The sequence below is a fragment of the Capsicum annuum genome, chromosome 9 (genome assembly GCF_002878395.1).
Source record: "Capsicum annuum cultivar UCD-10X-F1 chromosome 9, UCD10Xv1.1, whole genome shotgun sequence".
Taxonomy (NCBI): Eukaryota; Viridiplantae; Streptophyta; class Magnoliopsida; order Solanales; family Solanaceae; genus Capsicum; species Capsicum annuum.
In genome coordinates, this window is record NC_061119.1 from 218,687,837 (window position 1) to 218,707,076 (window position 19,240).

General features: G+C 34.2%; 2 protein-coding genes across 4 annotated transcripts in view; one reads left to right on the forward strand and one right to left on the reverse strand.

Annotated features, from left to right (window-relative positions):
• Positions 1–6,445: 6,445 nt before the first annotated feature.
• LOC107840783 (methyl-CpG-binding domain-containing protein 11) lies at positions 6,446–17,636 on the forward strand. Of its 3 annotated transcripts, XM_016684691.2 has the most exons (3): positions 6,448–6,578; positions 8,674–8,706; positions 16,280–17,636. In XM_016684691.2, exons 1-3 carry the CDS (start codon positions 6,507–6,509, stop codon positions 17,357–17,359), a joined length of 1,185 nt encoding a protein of 394 aa, XP_016540177.2. In that variant the 5' UTR covers positions 6,448–6,506; the 3' UTR covers positions 17,360–17,636. The 3 variants fall into 3 exon arrangements, with proteins under 3 accessions (XP_016540178.2, XP_016540177.2, XP_016540175.2); XM_016684692.2 differs by lacking the exon at positions 8,674–8,706 and having other exon boundaries at positions 6,446–6,578; XM_016684689.2 differs by lacking the exons at positions 6,448–6,578; positions 8,674–8,706 and adding an exon at positions 13,819–15,198.
• A 1,095-nt stretch (positions 17,637–18,731) lies between these two features.
• LOC107840784 (thylakoid lumenal 16.5 kDa protein, chloroplastic) overlaps positions 18,732–19,240 on the reverse strand; it is a gene marked incomplete at its 5' end in the record, with an annotated part of 2,308 nt that continues 1,799 nt past the window's right edge. The window contains one exon of the mRNA XM_047396674.1: positions 18,732–19,058. Within this exon, the coding sequence (XP_047252630.1) occupies positions 18,949–19,058 (110 nt within the window). The remainder of the gene's footprint in view (positions 19,059–19,240) is intronic.

Below are 19,240 nucleotides of genomic sequence, written 5' to 3' on the forward strand. Positions count from 1 at the left end.
TTGACTTATTCCTCAATGTCCAAGTCGCTCCATTTAAGCCTCAATTTAATTTCTCTAGCACTAGAAGTTCTCTTTGTTTTCTACTAGCACATAAATCTCTGACTACTATAAAAGACTACTAGCATTTATTGAATCTAAAGTAGACTTAAACATAACTAAAAAGAAATGAAAATCCAAATGGAAAAATAAAACAAAAATAAGTTGAACGAGAAAGCAAGTATATATCAATTTTAGGGGATTGTACATGTTTATCGCATTAAAAGGGCAGATAATAATCATCAAGCATGCATAAATGTATCTTAACAAAGGATAGAGTGTATTCTTAAAATTGAGTGTCCCAAAAAAGAAAACAACAACCTAAAGCGAAATCACCTTAAAATAGTAAGCTTTCTTAATTTCAGCAGGAGTAGCGGTCATATCAACCCCCAATATGTCATAATACTCTGTGTGCTTCACCATAGCTAATCAAATGCAAACTTTCAATACAGTAAAACCTACAATCACTCAACTGAGAGCAAAAAAAAAAGCAAATACAAATATAAAAGTTCAGTTGCAAGGTAAAATAAAAGTCAACAACAAAACACAAAATATTTAGGAATTTTCATAATAGTTGGACAGATTTACTGTTTAATTTTTCGAGTCGATATACACTAATAATAAATGATCTTACACATATATATCAGCCAGCCATTTTTAGTTCAATTTTTTCCAATATTTTTCGGATTGTTACGGTGCTTCAATCTCGCTTCTTCACTACTAACACCTCCCTTCGGCTGAATATTAGTAGAACGCAAGTTAAAATCTTCATCTTGTGTTAACCGAAGACTAAAAGATGGTAGTTTATCTGAAACAAAATTTATCGGTTGAATCCCACTAACTGAACTACTACGATTTGCATGTTGTTCCATTATAGCGGAACTATACAGATTTCAACACACACACAAAAAATTTTCCCAAAAAAAATTCTAACAGTAGAAATCGTAGAAGAAGAATGGGAAATTTGAAGAAAAAAAATCGATAATAAAATACATATAAGAATTTACATGAAAAATATAACATGCATCAAGTGTAAAAATAAACTTACCTTAATAGTTGGATGCAATGTTTATCAAGTTCAGAGAGAAAAATTCGGAATTTGAAAAAGAAGAAGTGTTGGAGGGAGTTGAAATGGTATGTGGCGTGAAAAAAGAATAGGATAAAAAAATGAGTAAAAAACATGCGCTTTTTTCCTAAAGAAGGTAAAATATTATTAGTTATGTTATTAGTTGTAATTTTGAGAAACCATTACTATTAATTGTATTAATTTTTATTTACACATAACTATGACAAAAATCATGCTTATCAAGAAGAAATAAGTACATGTCTTTGTCTAAATCAAATGAATAACAAATACAACTTAACATTAAACACAAATCTTAACAGTAAACAAAACAAAAAAATATCTAAACTGTAGCATGTGTACACCTTACATGTCAAAAGAGTGACACTTATGTATTTACAGAATACAATTAATAACAATAAAATATATACATATGTATTTTATGAATACAACAAGTATTTTTAGTAACCAAAATATATTACATCTGAACATCAAATACAAACCTTCTCATTGACAAATACAAATATCTTACACATATCTTAAATATAAATACATATCCAATATATACAAAATACATACATTATACAATTTCTATCGATAATCAACCTTTGCACAAAATATAAATTTTACATATAACAAATATAAAATAAAGACAAGTAGGGGCTACACATATCTTAACAACACAATATATACTACAATTTCAAATCTTAAAGAAACAGAAAAATAAATACACACTTAATAAATTGTATATATAAAATACATCTATGAACATGTTTTCAAGAAAATATAAAATTTTACAAATAGAATCATACCTCCTCCACTTTCTCTTCTTCGGATTCAAAATCAGATGAAATAGGACTTGAAATTTTACTAGATTCACCTTTTTCATCCGGCTTTCTCTTTTTCAACGATTTTTAAATTTTTTGGGGTTTTGGGGATGAAGGTTTTCTCAAACCTTTTCGTTTCATTTTTTCGCAATATTTTTCGAATTGTTACGGTGCTTCAACCTCGCTTCTTCACTGCTAACACCTTCCTTAGGCTGAATATTAGTAGAACCCAAGTTAAAATATTCATCTTGAGTTAACCCAAGATTAAACGATGGAAGTTCATCAGAAACTAAATTCATCGGTTTATTACCCCTAACTGAACTACTACGATTTGCATGTTGTGCCATTATATCGAAAAAACAAAGAATTCAACACAAACTCAAAAAAAGAAAATCAAACCCTAAAAAACCAAGAAGAAGAAGAATGAAAAATTTGAAAAAAGAATCGACAATAAAATATATAAATGAGTTTATATGGAAAATAAAACATGCATTAATTGAAAAAAAATTACCTTAATAGTTGGATGCAAAGTTTATCAAGATTCAGAGAGAAAAAAATGAAATTTGAAATAAAAAAAAAAAGAGTTTGAGGGAACTGAAATTGGTAAATGGCGTGAAAAAAGGAGAAGGTAAAAAGGTGAGTTAAAGTCACGCGCTTTTCTCAAGAGAAGATAAAATATTGCTAATTTTGTTATTAGTTGTAATTTTGAAAAACTATTGCTATAAATTGTAATTAGTGTCTTAAGGTTACTAATTTATGTAATTTTTCCTTCCTTTTTTTTTTTGGATATAAAATCCATGGGCTTTCTCATCTAGAATCACAAAATAAAGTTAGTTGCAAGCAACTTATTATTTTAAAGGCCCAAACTCTATTAACTAAGGCCCATTATACAATTGGCCCAATTGATCTTCAGAGATAAAAATTGGATAAACAATATAAATTCCGACAGTTTGGAGCTTAATTACTGAAAGTCTCGATTTTGAGTTTGTCGAGATGCATAATTAACTCTCGATACATCCAAGGAAGATACATTTTTTCCTTTGTAAAATTACATAACTAGCTCCCAGTGCTTTCTTTCTGATTTTGAGTTTGTTGATATACGTAATACATTCAACGAAGATATATTTTTTTCTTTGTGAAGATACATAATTAGCTTTCGATATATTTTTCCTGATTTTTGGGTCTAGAGATACATAATTGAACACTAATAAATTTGATTAATAGTATGATGAGTAGTTCATTATTCATGTTCTTAAGACAAATGTATATTTATTAAATAAGGTTCCTAATAGACAGTTTCAAAGATTACTTTAAAATGTCAAAATAAACTATAAATATGGACTATTTAATTTGTTATCAAAGAACATTTTGACAACAAATATTTGGATGACACTTTGGAAAGGAAAATAGATAAACGTGTTCTTTAATTTGGCTTCAATTTATATTTACGTCTTTCAACTTTTGCTATGCACAATTAGACGTTTAAACTAGTATAAAATTGAAAAAGTAAACACACACGTCCTATGTGCCATCCTACATGATCTTTTTAGTAAACTGATGATGGAATGAATGCGGAGGAATAGGTCGAATTACTATATAAAGAAAAGTTGTAAACTATAGGACTTTTTGTTTAAGTAGGAATATTCCGATTTTTCTCGTTCCTTCTCTTGGATAAGAATAGGGATTTGAAATTATACAAATTCCTCTTATTTCTGTTGTGCTCAGCGAAAGAACTGTCTAAACATACCTTTTCAGATCCAAACTTCTTTGTTCTTTCTAAGTCTTCTTCTTACATAGAAAAACACAACTATTGCAAAAATCAGGATTTTAGTAGTAGGTGGCAATATGCGTCTTACGTGTATTATGTCACATAGGATGCGTGTGTCTACTTGCTCAACTTTATACAAGTTTTAGTGTCTGCTCATGCATATCCAAAATTGACGATCATAGACGTCAACCGAGACCAAGTTAAATGACATATTTATGCTCTATGCCAATTCAAAACTACAAGCTTAACAAAATATTATTATACCCAAAACACCGATTTGGTCCGAAAACGATCCGTTCGCGCCGTTTCGCTTGTTTGACCACCTAAATGGCCCCGCGGATCCTGAAGGCCCACACTAGGTCGCTCCTCAGCTTGCCTGGGGCGCTTCAATCGATTTTTGTCCCAAACACGCTCGGACCCCGGGCTCCGGCCCACCCCAGAATCGTGGACTATAGAACACCGATTTTGCCCAAAAAGGTCCGTTCACGCCGTTTCGTTCGTTTGATCACCCAAATGACCCTCGTCCATCCCAAGGCCCACACTAGGCCTCTTCTTAGCCTGCCTGGGACGACCCGATGGATTTATGACTCATAACATTACTAAAACCATATCTCTTTTCTATATACTATTTTTAGTTTTAAAAAAACATAATAAAAATATTATATTTTTCTTCTTCTTTGTCTTAATTCACTTCACATCCCTATAAATATTTTCTATTTTTAGTTAAAAAACATAATAGAAGTTATACTCATTTAAGTTATACTCATTTTTTCTTCTTCTTCTTTTCCTTAAATTCATCATATCTTTATTAAAGGTGAAGTAAAACCACTTCCACATCATAGTCAAATTTGGCAAAGAGAAATAAAGACAAAATAAAATGATCAAAAAAATAAAAACAAGAAAGTGACACGTGTCAGCACTGGATGCAAACAAATAATCCTACCCCACGAATCAATTAAATAATAAATAAAATAACATTCAACAGTAAAGCATTAAAAATAATTTTAGCAAATGAGTCCTTTTACCCTTTTTAGTTAAATTTGCAGTAAATTCTTTGTACTTCCTAACAAGATTTTGCTTACCCAAGAAAAGAATAACTATTATACTATTCACTTTCAAAAAATATTATTATAAAAATAAAGTAGAAAAAATGTACTTTCTCTATTTCTATTTGATTAATCTTATAATTTTAAATTAAAAATATATAAAATATATTAAAATATCTTGTAATATTATTATTTTAAATATATTACATAAAAAATTGAAATTAAAGAATTGCTAAAAGAGAAAGAGTCATTTTTTAAAATGAATTAAAAAAGAAAATTAATTTAAAAAATAAGTCAAATAAATTTAAACGAAGAGTAATTAATTTTATCTTAATTTAGAATCTAATGAGTAATTTGAGACATGTATTTACGGTACGTAAAAAATTACTCTATCTATTTTATTTGTCCACATACTTAAAAATAGAATGTCCATCAATCCTTGTTTGGTTTGAAAAATCAACGGATAAATTATTCATTTTTTTCTTAGCATTAAATACGATTCATGACCTAATTTATATTTTAAAATATTAAATTTATTATATTCAAATGGTATTATAATAAAATTATCTAATCATATTTATACAAATTCTCACGCTTACAAAGTTACTATAAAACTCTCAACTAATTATGTATCTTTGTTTGACATTGGGAGCTAATTATGTATCTCGACAAATTTAAAATTGAGATTTTCAATAATTATATAAAATGTCGAGATTTTTCTTAATTAAGCTCTAAACTAACGAAATTTATATTGTTTGTCTTTTTTTAATAGTGGACAATTATTGGTGAATAGAGAGAGTATATAAAATAAGTGGGAGTGGAGCTGCTCAAGCAAACTCCACTTTGTCGCCATGTCAGTAAAATAGACATTTATGATAAGTCTTCTTCAATCGTAATTTTACTATATCACCCCTAATTAATTATTAGAGGTCATCTAAATATTAAAAAAAAATAATAATATTTAATAAAAAAGATAAAATAAATATAAAGTAATAAATTACCTCAATAATATTTTGAATTAATTTGACATCTTATATGATGTCTACTTATACTTTTTTCATAAGTATTTTTATAACATCACTTCTAATTAGTTATTATGAGTCATTTAAAACATGCCTACTTTGCTGCTTCAATCGTGGTATTTGATTAACATCAAAATTATATCAGTGTCGCTTTAATTGGAATAAAGGAAAAATTATTACAAATCATAATAGTTTAAAATTTAAATTATTTTTAAAATATAATTGACTGTCAATGCCACAAAAAATTAAACAGGGAGAGTATTATAAATTAGTTAACAATTTAAAATAGTAAATTACAATGTCAAAAAATTATTAAATTACAATAGTTAACAACTTAAAATATCTAAAAAATAATTAATCTGTTATATATTCAAAAAAAAAATTATTTATAAATTACATAAAAAATACTATAAATTGTTATAGTTAACAACTTAAAATATCTAAAAAATATAATTAATTTGTTATATATTTCAAAAAAATAAGTAAAAAAATATATTAACCACAATAATTAACAATTAAAAAAAATTAAAATATAAAATATTTGATTGACAACTTAAATTATCAACTAAATAAATGAAGATTTTAATTAAATGCTAAAATTACATATAATTTTTTTTTTTAAAAAAACAGAAATAGCCAAAAGAAAGTGGAGTATAAAAAGCATTTTTTGTTCCAATTTTACACTCATTTTACAGTTACTTGATTTGCTCATATTATATTTTTTGTTTATTCTTTTTTGGTGAAATGGCAAAGTCAGTTGAGGAAAATGAAGTTATTTCAATGGAACTACCAGCTCCACCTGGTTGGAACAAGAAGGTATATGTCTTTCTCTTCAACTTGTTCAATTCTTGAAATTCTAAAATTTCAAAAAAAATAAATTTGTTGAGTTTATGTAAATTTTGTTTGTTTATCTTTGTTATTTGTAATTTTTGTGTAATGGGATTTGTTGGTTTTGTTTAATTTTTCTTATTTTTTGATCCTCATGTTGAATTTTTTGGTTTTGATGAGCATATAAGTTCAGTTCTTGAAGTTATAAAAGTTGCAATTTTTTTTGTTGAGTTTATGTAAATTTTGTTTGTTTAGCTTTGCTATTTGTAATTTTTGTACAATGGGGTTTGTTTAATTTTGCTTATATTTGTGGTTTGTTGAGTAAGGGTTTAATTTACTGTAGCTTCTGTCCAGTTCTTGAAGTTTTTGAAAAGCTCTCTTTTTTTTTTTTTTCTTTTGGAGTTTATGTAAAGTTTGTTTGTTTAGTTGGTTTTGTTTAATTTTGCTTGTTTTTGTGATTCTCAAGTTGAATTTTTGCTTTTTCTGATGTTCAGTTCTTGAAAAGTTTTAATTTTTTTGGTTGAGTTTATGTAAAGTTTGTTTGTTTAGCTTTGTTATTTGTAGTTTTTGTATAATGGGGTTTGTTGGTTTTGCTTAATTCTGCTTATATATATAATTCTAACTCAACCTCAAAAGCTAGATCATGAGGGGAGGATTGCCCAAGATCATATAAGGAGACCAAGGACCCTTTAACCCACCGATGTGGGACTCCAACACCCCCGCACGCTCAGAGTTGGACATCTGGAGCGTGGACAATATAAGACGGGGGGCCAATATCGGAAACAATGAACTGGGTGGGCCTGACTTTGATACCATGATAAAGAAATGGACCTTGGGCATAACTCAACCTCAAAAGCTAGCTCATGAGGGGAGGATTGCCCAAGACCATATAAAGAGACCAAGGCCTTTAACCCACCGATGTGGGACTCCAACATAGCTTATATTCAGTTCTTGAAGTTATAAAAGTTACAATTTTTTGTTGAGTTTATGTTATTTTTGTTTGTTTAGCTTTGTTATTTGCAATTTTTGTGTAATGGGGTTTGTTGGTTTTGTTTAATTTTGCTTGTATTTGTTGTTTGTTTGGTAAGGGTTTATTATACTGTAGCTTCTATTCAGTTCTTGAAGTTCTTAAAGTTACAAATTTTTTCTTCAGCTTGTTCAATTCTTGAAATTCTAAGAATTCAAACTTTTTTTTTTTTGTTGAGTTTATGTAAATTTTGTTTGTTTAGCTTTGTTATTTGCAGTTTTTGTGTAATGGGGTTTGTTGGTTTTGTGTAATTTGCTTATATATGTGGTTAGTTGAGTAAGGGTTTAATTTACTGGAGCTTCTGTTCAGTTCTTGAAGTTCTTGAAAAGTTCTCATTTTTTTTTTGTGGAGTTTATGTAAATTTTGTTTGTTTCGCTTTGTTGTTGGCAATTTTTGTGTAATTTTGCTTATTTTTGTGGATTGTTGAGTAAGGGTTTAATTTACTGGAGCATCTGTTCAGTTCTTGAAGTTCTAAAAGTTACAATTTTTTTGTTGAGTTTATGTAAATTTTGTTTGTTTAGCTTTGTTGTTTGCTATTTTGTGGTTCTTGGATTGAATTTTTGCCTTTTCTTATGTTTATTTCTGGAAAAGTTACAATTTTTTTTGTTGGGTTTATGTGAAGTTTGTTTGTTTAGCTTTTGCTAGTTGCAATATTTCTACAATGGATTTTGTTTAATTTTGCTTAATTTTGTGGTTTTTAGGGTGAACTTTTGGATTTGATGAGTAATGGCTCAGGTCTTGAAGTTCCAATATTTGTTGGGTTTATGTAAAGTTTGTTTGTTTAGCTTTGTTATTTGCAATTTTTCCACAATGGGTTTTGTTTAATTTTGCTTAATTTTGTGGTTTTGATGTGTAACGGTTATTTAGGAGATATAGTTTAATTTACTGTAGCTTATGTTCAGTTCTTGAAGTTCTTCAGAAAAGTTACAGTTTTATGTTGTGTTTATGTAAGTTTGTTACTTTAACTTTATTTTTTGCAATTTATCTACAATGAGTTTTTTTGGTTTTGTTTAAATTTGTGATTCTTGGGTTGAAATTTTGGTTTTTAACTTTCAGATAATATATGGTACTTTCGGTTCTTCAAAAAAGGTACATCTTTTTGTTGGTTTATGTAAAGTTTGTATCTTTAGCTTTATTATTTGCAATTTATCTACAATGGGGTTTGTTTAATTTTGCTGAATTTTTGGTTTTGATGAGTAGGTTCAGTTCTTGAAGTGCTAAAAGTTCCATTTTTTTCATCTTGTTTATGTAAAGTTTGTTTATTTAGCTTTGTTAATTGCAAATTTTCTATAACGGGTTTTTTTTATTTTTTCTTATTTTTGTGGTTCTTGGGTTGAATTGTTGGTTTTGAAGTTTCAGCTTATGAACAGTTCTTGAGGTTCTCCGGTAAAGTTCTTAACTTTTTTGATGGTTTTATGTAAAGTTTGTTTCTTTAGCTTTGGTATTTACAATTTTTTTTGTAACGTTTATGACTTTATGTAAAGTTTGTCTCTTTAGCTTTGGTATTTGCAATTTTTTTTGTTAGGTTTGTGACTTTATGTAACGTTTGATTCTTTAGCTTCGGTATTTGCAATTTTTTTTGTTGGTTTATGTAAAGTTTGTTAGCATTGGTATTTACAATCTTTTTGTTGGTTTATGTAAAGTTCGTTTCTTTAGCTTTGGTATTTGCAATTTTTCTACAATGGGTTTTGCTGGTTTTGTTTCATTTTGCTTATTTCTGTGGTTATCAGATTTAATTTTTGGTTTTGATGAGTAACGGCCGTTTAGGACATAGGATTTAATTCAGGTCTTACTTTTGCTTAAGTTCAGTTCTTGAAGTTTTGAAAAATTCCAACATTTGTTCGGTTTGTGTAAACTTGGTTTCTTTACCGTTGGAGTTTGCAGTTTTTCTTTAATATGTATTGTTAATTTTGTTTATTTTGTGGTTCTCCGATTCAATATTTAGTTTTGACGAGTAAGGTTCGTTTAAGAGTCTCTAGTTTCTTTAAAAAGTTGCAATTTTTGTTGATTTCGTGTAAAGTTCGAGTCTTTAGCTTTGGTACTTGCAATTTTTCTGAACTGCTTTGGACTATTTTTTTCCTTGAGCCGAGGGTCTATCGGAAATAACCTTTCTACGTCTAAGGTAGAGGTGAGGTTTGTGTACGCCCTACCCTCCGCAAACCCCACTTTGTGGGATTATACTGGGTATGATGTCGTTGTTGTTTTGTCGTTATGTGGTTCAGATGTTGAATTTTTGGTTTGGATAAGTAAGGGTAGTTTAAAACATGGAGTTTTTCCTTGGATAAGGCATTATTGATGAACAAAGAGAACCGAAAAACTGCTAAAAGATGTTTAAGAGAGGGTTTTGCTCAGGCTTTTAGATTTGCCCAAGTTAACTCTCTATGCTATCTTGAAAAGTTCCATCTTTTTTGTTATTTCTAGTGAAGTTCGTTCTTAGCTCGGTTTTTGCTGTTATTCAAAAACCGGTTTTGTGGGTATTGTTTACTTTTTAGTTTTTTGGTTCTGAGTTTTTTTTTGCGTTTGAAGAGCTAAGTTGCTTGGACTTGAGTGCGGGTGTCCAATATGAGTGTGGATCCTTCATGATCTAACTTTTAAGATCCGAGGAACATCCCCAAATCCACGTGACCGGCACTCGAAGCTCTACCTGACCCAAGGGAACCAACCCATACAAGAAAATCCATCTCTATGCTTAATGGATATATGTGGAAGTCATCAAAATAAAATATCATTTGAAAATTTGAAACCAAAGCACGAATACAATCTTTAAAGAGTTTCTAGAAACTGAACACTGATGGCTGCTCTAAGGATAATCCAGGGCCTCACGGTGCTGGAGGGATTATTAGATGAGCATGGTCAAATAATCAGTGCCTTTGCAATGGCCCTTAGATGTGGGATCGATTTGTGGGTTTCAAAAGGGATCAAACGTTGTGATGGAATGTGATTCTAAGTCGTGCACTAACTGAGTTATGAAGGAACCGTCTTGAAACTTATGGGAGATCATTGATGAAATACAAAAGCAAACTTCTAAATTCGATGAGTGGAGTATTCATCACCGTTATAGGGAAGGAAACAAAGTGGCCGATATTTTGGCTAATTGGGGTCGCCGGTGTAGAGAAAAGGTTCAGTGTTTGGACTACAACGGGCTGCCTAAAGATGTTAGAGGTGAGTTGCGAATGGAGAAAGTTCAACTTCCCTCTTTTAGAAGGAAAATACATGGAAATTCTCTCTCTTGAAAGAAACATGTATAGAATTTACAATTTTGATGTCCCTCGACCGTTTTACCCGGCTAAATGAGGCTTTTCGTATCTCATAATGCCATCTTATTTTTGTAAGTTGATTTGAAATCCGACTAGTCCTATAGAATGGAGGGATTTGAAATCCGACTAGTCCTATAGAATGGAGGGTGTTCCATTAATGTAGGGTGTTTTATTCTTAGTAGGTAGGTACACGGAGGAATATTCTCTTATGTTTTGTACATTTTGCTAATGTATATGTGCTTCCACTCTCTAGTGATAGAGACGGAGGAGATATCTTTATTTTTTCAAAAAAGGTAAAGAGTTCCATTCATGCATGTCGCATGAGTAACCATAGAAATACAATCCAAAATAACAACCGTAAATATCTTTGGCGTCTACGAGACGGAATGGAATAATTAACCGAGACACGCCCCTTTTACCCAAAAAAGTAATAATAGAAGTCCTCCACGAATACAAGTGTGGAGCCTCACCACAAGTATTGACATGAGATGTGGAGCGATCCTATCTATTGAGCTCGGCTTGTGCATGCCCGGTCCTTGAAAATAGAAATGGAAATTTGGCCAACGAGCCTAAGCTCCTCATGCGTAATATGTATCATAAACCATTTCCCCGGGAAGTGAGACAAGAGTTAATAAAGTATGATACATGCATAATAATTAATATAATATGAGAGTCGAAGAAATTAAACACCAACCTTTACGAAATCAAGAAAAGTGATCATTTCAGGGAGTACCACACTATCAATGACACAAATGAGAAGACACTTAATTAGGCTATGTGCTAATTAGGCTCTGTGCCTAGCTGCAAGCATCATATACCCTACTTGCGCAGGTCATCTCATCATAGTGCCGCACCACGCGGATCGACTCAGTCATGCTAACAAAGTAGCACAATAGTACCCCCTCAAGGGGGTACTCCGTCGAAGTTCCAAGCCATAAGGTTGGTTCTACACCTACACAACACATGTAGGTTCATGACCTAACTAGGAAATACCTCAGGCCAATCTCAGTGAACTCAAGTAACTCCCAAAATAGTTTACATCTTACATTTCAACATTTATAGCCAATCTAACCATTTATGAAAGGTTAAGTGAAGAAAGGTTTTACAATTCATGAAATTGCATTTAATAAAAGTCGGACAAATGTCACTTCTTCCTCATTTAGCTCTTTGAACCGATATTTCATTCAAGAACAACGATATCAATAGCACTTAGCGTGTATTATCGAGATCCCCCCCTCCCCGAGTTAGGATTCACATGTAGAACATATTTCAAAATCGTATTTCAATATGTGTTGGACACACTCCCGATGCATAGGGGGTTTCAACATACCTAGAGTTGCTTTTCAAATCTTACCCCGTTGGATACAATGATGCCAACAATTCACAATCTACATATCCGAGCTTTCGTGAATCATAAACACGTCACGATATACCAACTATGTCAACCAAGTGACTAACACTTAAATTCAACTTCATATGTTTCAGCGAAAATCTTCATTTCCCAATTCGAATGTCAAATCCTTGATTTTTAACTCCAATCCATCCATTAAATGTGTTATAGAATCTAGTCGCTCCATTAGAAATCCAAACGACATTGTTTAAGCAACGCCCATCGCTATTCATTATCTCTATTAACAAACATCCAATTTCAAGATTTGTTTTCCAGGGTTTTATGAATTTCATACTCGTTTTCAAGGACTGGCTTGGGTTGCATAGGCCAGTCCTTGAATATATAAATACATTTTCTCAATCATTTCTTTAAACACTAAGCTATACAAAATCAAGAAAAGTTATTCATTTTAGGGAGTACCATAATATCAACGACCCAACTGAACAGTCAATTAGGCTATGTACCTAGTGGCAAGTATCATATACCCTATTTGCTCAGCTCGTCTCATCATAGTCCCGCACGAATCACCTCAGTTATGCTAACAAACTAGCATAATATTACCTCTCATAGTGGCCCACTCTGGCGAAGTTCCAAATTGTTAGGTTGGCTTTTCGGAGCAAGTCATCTCATCGTAGTCCCGCATGAATCGCCTCAGTCATGCTAACAAACTAGTATGATATTACCTCTCATGGGGGCCACTCCGGCGAAGTTCCATATTGTTAGGTTGGTTCTACGCCAATTCACATTTAGAACATATTTCAAAATCGTATTTCATCATGTGTTTGGAGGAAAAAATCCGAAGCATAGTAAGTTTCAACATACATTGAATCGCTTTTCGAATATTACCCAATGGATCCAATAATGCCACCGATCCACAATCTACATATATGAGTTTACGTAAATAATTAACACGTCACAATAATACCAACGAAGTCAACCAAGTGATAACACTTAAATTCAACTTCATAAGTTTTAGCCAAAATCTTCATTTCCCAATTCAAAAGTCATATCCTTGAGTTTTGTCCCCAATCCATCCATAAACGTGTTATGTAATCTAGTCGCTCCATTAGAAACCCAACCGACATTGTTTAAGAAAAGCCCATTACTATTCATCATGTCTACCAACACGCATCCAATTTCGAGACTAGTTTTCTAGGGTTTCATGAATTGATGTTTAAATGCTAAGCTTTCTTCATATATATACTATACTTTCAAATCCTATCAGAGACAAAAAACACTAGGTGATTTCTTCTCATCTGTCCTAGCCTTGGTGGACAAAGTTACTTGGTACCTGTTGCTGGTGGGAGGTGGCATGTATCCCCGGATACCACGGTCACAAAAAGAATACTATATACTACGTCAATAGAGTATATTAAATAAGATTGAAGTGAAGGGATTACCTCTTGAGCCAGAGGTCTATCGAAAACAACCTCTCTACCTCGCTTCTGAGGTAGTGGTACGGATTGCGTACACTTACCCTCCCCACTCTGTGGGAATATACTGGGTACGTTGTTGTTGTCGTTGTTGTGTTCAGTGTTGCACAGACTCTTCAAAAATGTCAACGGGTGCGTATCGGATCTCCAAAAGTAGTGTATTTTTGGAGAATCCGACACCGGTGTACGCGTCAAAAGTGAAGAGTCTGCGCAACTTTGGTTGTGTTCCTAAAAGGCTCTTCAGATTTTCTTCAAAATTGTGTAATTCTGTAATTCTGTATACTGTTGAATTCAAGCAAGGAACCATTAGTTACACAAAATTTGACACGTGTTATAGTGGTGTGAGGCGTCCAACTGAGCAGCCTGTTAAAGGTATTTTAGGAGAGTTAGGAAGCTAAGTTGCTCGGACTCTTCAAAAGTGTCTACGGGTGCGTGTCAGATCCTCCAAAAATAGTGTATTTTTGAAGGATCCGACATGGGTGCGGCAACGTTATTGGAGATTCCGAGCAACTTAGTTAGGAAGTGTATTTAATGAACCAAATCTACCAAGCTGTGTATTCAATACTCACGTCAACATAGCATTTATGGAGTAGGAGCTTTTCTTTCTCTCTAACCCCTGAGAACTTGTTCCAAACAATTACATTTTCTCTCCTAAAATACCTTTAACAGGCTGCTCAGTTGGACAGTTGGACACCCCACACGTCTATAACACGTGTCAAATTTTGTGTTACTTATGGTTCCTTGCTTGAATTCAATAAGAACTGCTTTTGTGTAGTTCGAGGGCATTCAAATCAATGGCTTCGTCTCTTAAATACCAGACGGCCGACTCTTCTTTTAATAGTTGATTCCTAGGCTTTCTTCCTTTTGGGCTTCAGAACATGTTCTTCTGGTGGCTTTGTCTAATTTTGTTTTCAACAATCTTTGGGATTTGGGCTTTTTTCAACCATAGATTGAACCAAGCTTCAATCTTTCCTAGGGCTGTCTTCTTCATTTTCGTCAACTATTCTTGTCTTTTCCGCTTCAATCAAGATATACCGGGGGTTTCATACAATCTTTGGGCTTTGGGCATTTTTCAACCATAGATTGAACCAAGCTTCAATCTTTCCTCGGGCTGTCTTCATTTTCATCAACTATTCTTTCTTTTCCGCTTCATTTTCCTACTCTCCCTTTTCTTTCTTAAATTGCTTGTTTCTAAGAAATGAAGTTTGTGTTCGTGTTCTTATTCCTTTCAACCTCAGATCCTGTAGAAATGAAGCGTGTCTCAGTGTTTTCTAGATATGAGTAACTGGTAAAGATGCTGCTATGTGACCAAGAGGTCACGATTTCAAGTCTTGGAAACAGTTTCTGGCGGAAATGCAAGGTAAGGCTGCGTACAATACACCCTTGTGATGGGGCCCTTCCCCGAATCCTGCGCATAGCGGGAGCTTTAGTGCACCGGGCTGCCCTCTTTTCAGATCTTCTTTCAGCTAGGAAGTATCATAGCACATGTTTATGTGACAGGGTAAGTTCCGTTGTCCATCATTTCAGCACAGTAGCTTCGACAGTTTTGTTGTTAAGATTTTGTTTGGCGTCTTTGAGAAACACTTTCTTTCCAGAAAAAAATTGTTGAAAAATATGCTCATCTTGTTTGGATCGGACTATGTTGTTGATAAGCTGGACACGTTTTTCAGAGATGTTGTGCAACAACATTGCTTTGATACTAAGTTGTTCGGACTCTCCAAAAATGTTGCCGCACCCGGGTCGGATCCTTGAAAAATACACTATTTTGGGAGGATCCGACGCGCACCCGTAGACATTTTTGAAGAGTCCGAGCAACTTAGCTTTGATATGCATGGCTTGGATAGTTGGTTGAGTAAACACAATTTCCTGTAGGAGAAGGCAGTTGCTTGATTCGGTGACTTTTAGTATAAAGCAGCAGGGCTATTAGCATGTTACGGGTGTTTGATGTGCCAAGGGGTCGTTTGGCTCACGGTGTAGTTATGCAACTCTTTTTAGCCTTTGTTGTGCATCATCTTTATATAATAACGGTTTTGTGTTTCGGAAAGACTCCTAGATTACTTGCAACTCTTTTGAGCCTTCGTCATTTCTTTTCCACCCGAACCAAGTACATTTTGAGGAACTCAAAATAGAGATTGGAGAAGATTTTTCTGTTACTATCTGTTGATTCCTTGTACATCGACTATCGCAGTGTTTTGTTGTAGTTTCTGTTCTGTCCTTTTCAGTTACTATCTGTTGTTTTTGTTAGTATCTCGTTGTTTATTGTACTTCCGTTACTTCTTTTTCTGGTTCTGGATTGCTTTGGACTGTTTTTTCTGGTAAAGTTGCTGTCATTTGACTAGGAGGTCACGGGTTCAAGCCTTGGAAACAGCCTCTGACAGAAATGCAAGGTAAGGCTGCGTACGATACACCCTTGTGGTGTGGCCCTTCCCCGGACACCGCGATAGCGGTAGCTTCAGTGCACCGGGCTGCCCTTTTTTTTCTTGAGTCGTGTGTCTACCAGAAACAACCTCTCTACATTCTACCCTCCACAGATTGTTATGTTGTTTCTTTTTAAATTTGATTTTCTTTCTGTTTCTTTGCAGTTACTGCCGAAAAGAGGTGGCATTCCAAAGAAGAATGCCATCATATTTACTGCTCCAACGGGGGAGCAGATAACCACAAAAAGACAGTTGGAGCAGTACGTGAGGTCACATCCTGGTGGCCCGTCAATAGCTGAGTTTGATTGGGGAACGGGAGATTCTCCCCGGAGATCCCCAAGGATCGAAAAGCAAAAGGCGACGCAATCTCCAGCAAAAAGTGAGCCTGCAAAGAAAAGAAGCAGGAAGTCTTCAGCATCGTCTTCAGCTTCAAAGACTGATACTGCAGTGTTAGAAGCTGAGAAAGATATTGAACCAAAAGAAGACGAGAACGTAGATGGAGAGAGCGAAGCGGAGAAGAAAGAGGAAGCCGAAACAACTGAGAAGGATGTACAGAAGAAAGACGAAATGCAATCTTCTGAGAATGACCTTGTGAAGGAGAACTTGGATGCTGATGGCCAAAATGCCGATGACAACGTACTGGATTCTCCATCTGAAGCTGCTCAGGTTGAGAAAGATGTGGAGATGGCTGATAATGTTGTACATACCGACAACGTTGAAGAGGCTCCTGTTGATAAGACAGCTGACGGTCCTGAGGAAGAGGATGCACGAGTTGAAGAAGTAGAAAGCTTACCTACTGAGGAAGTTCAGGTCGTACATCCCGACCATGCTGAAGAAGTCCCCGCTGACAAAGCTGTTGATGGTGAAGCTACTAAAATCAATGAGGAAGACGTTCTCCAGGTTCAAGAACCGGAAAACAAACGTACTGAAGAAGCTCAGTTTGAGAAAGACATGAAATTGGCTGATAACATTGGACATCCAAATGACGTTGACGAGGCCGCTGCTGATAAAGCAGCGGAGGAAAAGGATGTCCAGGTTGAAGAAGTTGAAAGCATACCTACCGAAGCAGAAAAACTAGATCCTAGCGCAGCCGAGGAAAAGAAGGATCAAGCTGAAGTAGAACAGAAGGCTGCTGCTGCAACAAAGAGTACTGGCGATCAAGATGATTTGACGAACATCGACATAATTAATGTGGAAGGAGAACTAACGGACAGTGGCAGCAACGCTAATGAGGCCAGGCCTTAGAGCAACGGATCTCTAATTCTAACCTTTTGCTCTTCTTTGCTTCATTTGGATGACTTTAGTACTGTCAATTGTAGAAACCATAGAATATAGGTCCCATTTCCCTGTAATGATTTATCACCTGTAGAGATATTTGTACCGTTACTATCTGTATCTCATAGATTTAGGCTTTCAGCAGAGACACTAGTTGTGCTGAGGCAATTTGTAATTGTATCTGCAAATCTTGTTGTTGTAACTCAGTAAGTAAGCTTATGAAAAGCCTGTGTTATTCTTTGACTAATGAGGGAGTTGGCAATTACGAGTTACTGCAGTTTAGTTTGTTGTGGTTGTTGTGTGATCGTGTTCTTACCTTTCGTTAATCCAGCAATCGATCAACTATCTCAGTCTGAAACTAGTTTGATGATTTGCTCAGGTGGTTTTTATTCAAGGTTGTATAATTTTCTTACCTCAATTTGAGGTTTAATGTTTTGGTCTACCTTTTGTGTCCTATGTTTCCTCATTTCTTGATTTTCCCCTTGTTTTCTCCAGTTTCTGGGTGACACAAATTGACAAGTTTATTATGCTGCAATGCTTAAATATCATATGGTACTTGGGATTGCTGCACTTGAGCCAAGGGTCTTTCGGAAACAATCTCTCCACCTCCCCGAGGTGGTGGTAAGGTATGCATACACTCTACCCTCCCCTGACCTCACTCGTGGGATGTTGCTGGATATGCTGTTGTTGTTGCTTAAATATCATATTGTGCACTTCGGAGACAAAGTTAGGGTGAAGGGGAGTTTTGGAGCTACGGTAAAGTTGTCTCTGTGTGAGTGATGGCCATAGGTTCGAGCCGTGGAAGCAGCCCTAATGTAGGCTGTCTTACATCACATCCCTTGGGTTGCTGCCCTTCCCCAGACCTTGAGTGAACACAAGATGCTTTGTGCATTTGGGTCACCCTTTTTTTAAGGAGAGGCGGACCTAGGGTATTAGCTACAGGTTCAGATGAACCGAGTAGTCTTTGCTTAGACCCGTATTGGATTCAGGGGGTATCCACTATCCCTCGAACTATGACCAAAGTTGCTACGACACACTCCAACTTCACATGGGTCCTATTACTCCCCTGAACTCAATTTTAGCGTATTTTGTCACCCTTTTGTGCTGACATGATACCTTTATTATATAAAAATCGGATCCATGTCAGCTAAAAAGGTGCCACATCAGCTAAAAAGGGTGACAAAAATGCACTAAAATTGAGTTTGGAGGGTAATAGGACCCCTGTGAAGTTGGAGTGTGTCATAGCAAATTTGGTCATAGTTCAGGGAGTACTAGATGCTTTACTCAATAAATAATGTTGAATATCAAATTGTGAATCCAGTAACTTAAAACGAGCTATGGCTTCGATGTTAAGTTCAAAACTCATAAACTTCAAATCCTGATTCCACCTCCGGTGATTCAGCTACAACTGGAACTCAAATTACATTTTGTATATAAACTCAAATGATTCATTTGACATAAGAGGGAAAAACAATGCAAAAAATTTATTACTTTTTTGTTGCACAAACATGTTGGCATGAGCCAAATTCTCATACAATGTGCTAATTTTCTTTTTTGCTTCAAAGGCCTTTTAGCTCTTCAATCAACCCTGTTAATGTTGACCATTTCTCAAATGCACTTGCTGATGCAACAAATGCTGTTTTTGATCCTTCAATGTCATTCTTAGTAACTGCATGACACAGAATAAACACAGAAGATTAGTTAATTTGGTTTGGCATAACACATAAATACACACCTCATCTTGATCTTAGCTAACAACTAAACACTTCAGCTTGTCCTCACCGTGTCTCGTGGACACCCGACACTGACATAGAACATAAATTTTGGAGGTGCCTAGATGATCATTTTGTA

Coding starts and splice junctions, on each gene's coding strand:
- LOC107840783 (XM_016684689.2), top strand. CDS start 14,992: ATGCTGCTATGTGACCAAGAGGTCACGATTTCAAGTCTTGGAAACAGT. Junction 15,199..16,279: donor GCACATGTTTATGTGACAGG/GTAAGTTCCGTT, acceptor GTTTCTTTGCAG/TTACTGCCGAAAAGAGGTGG.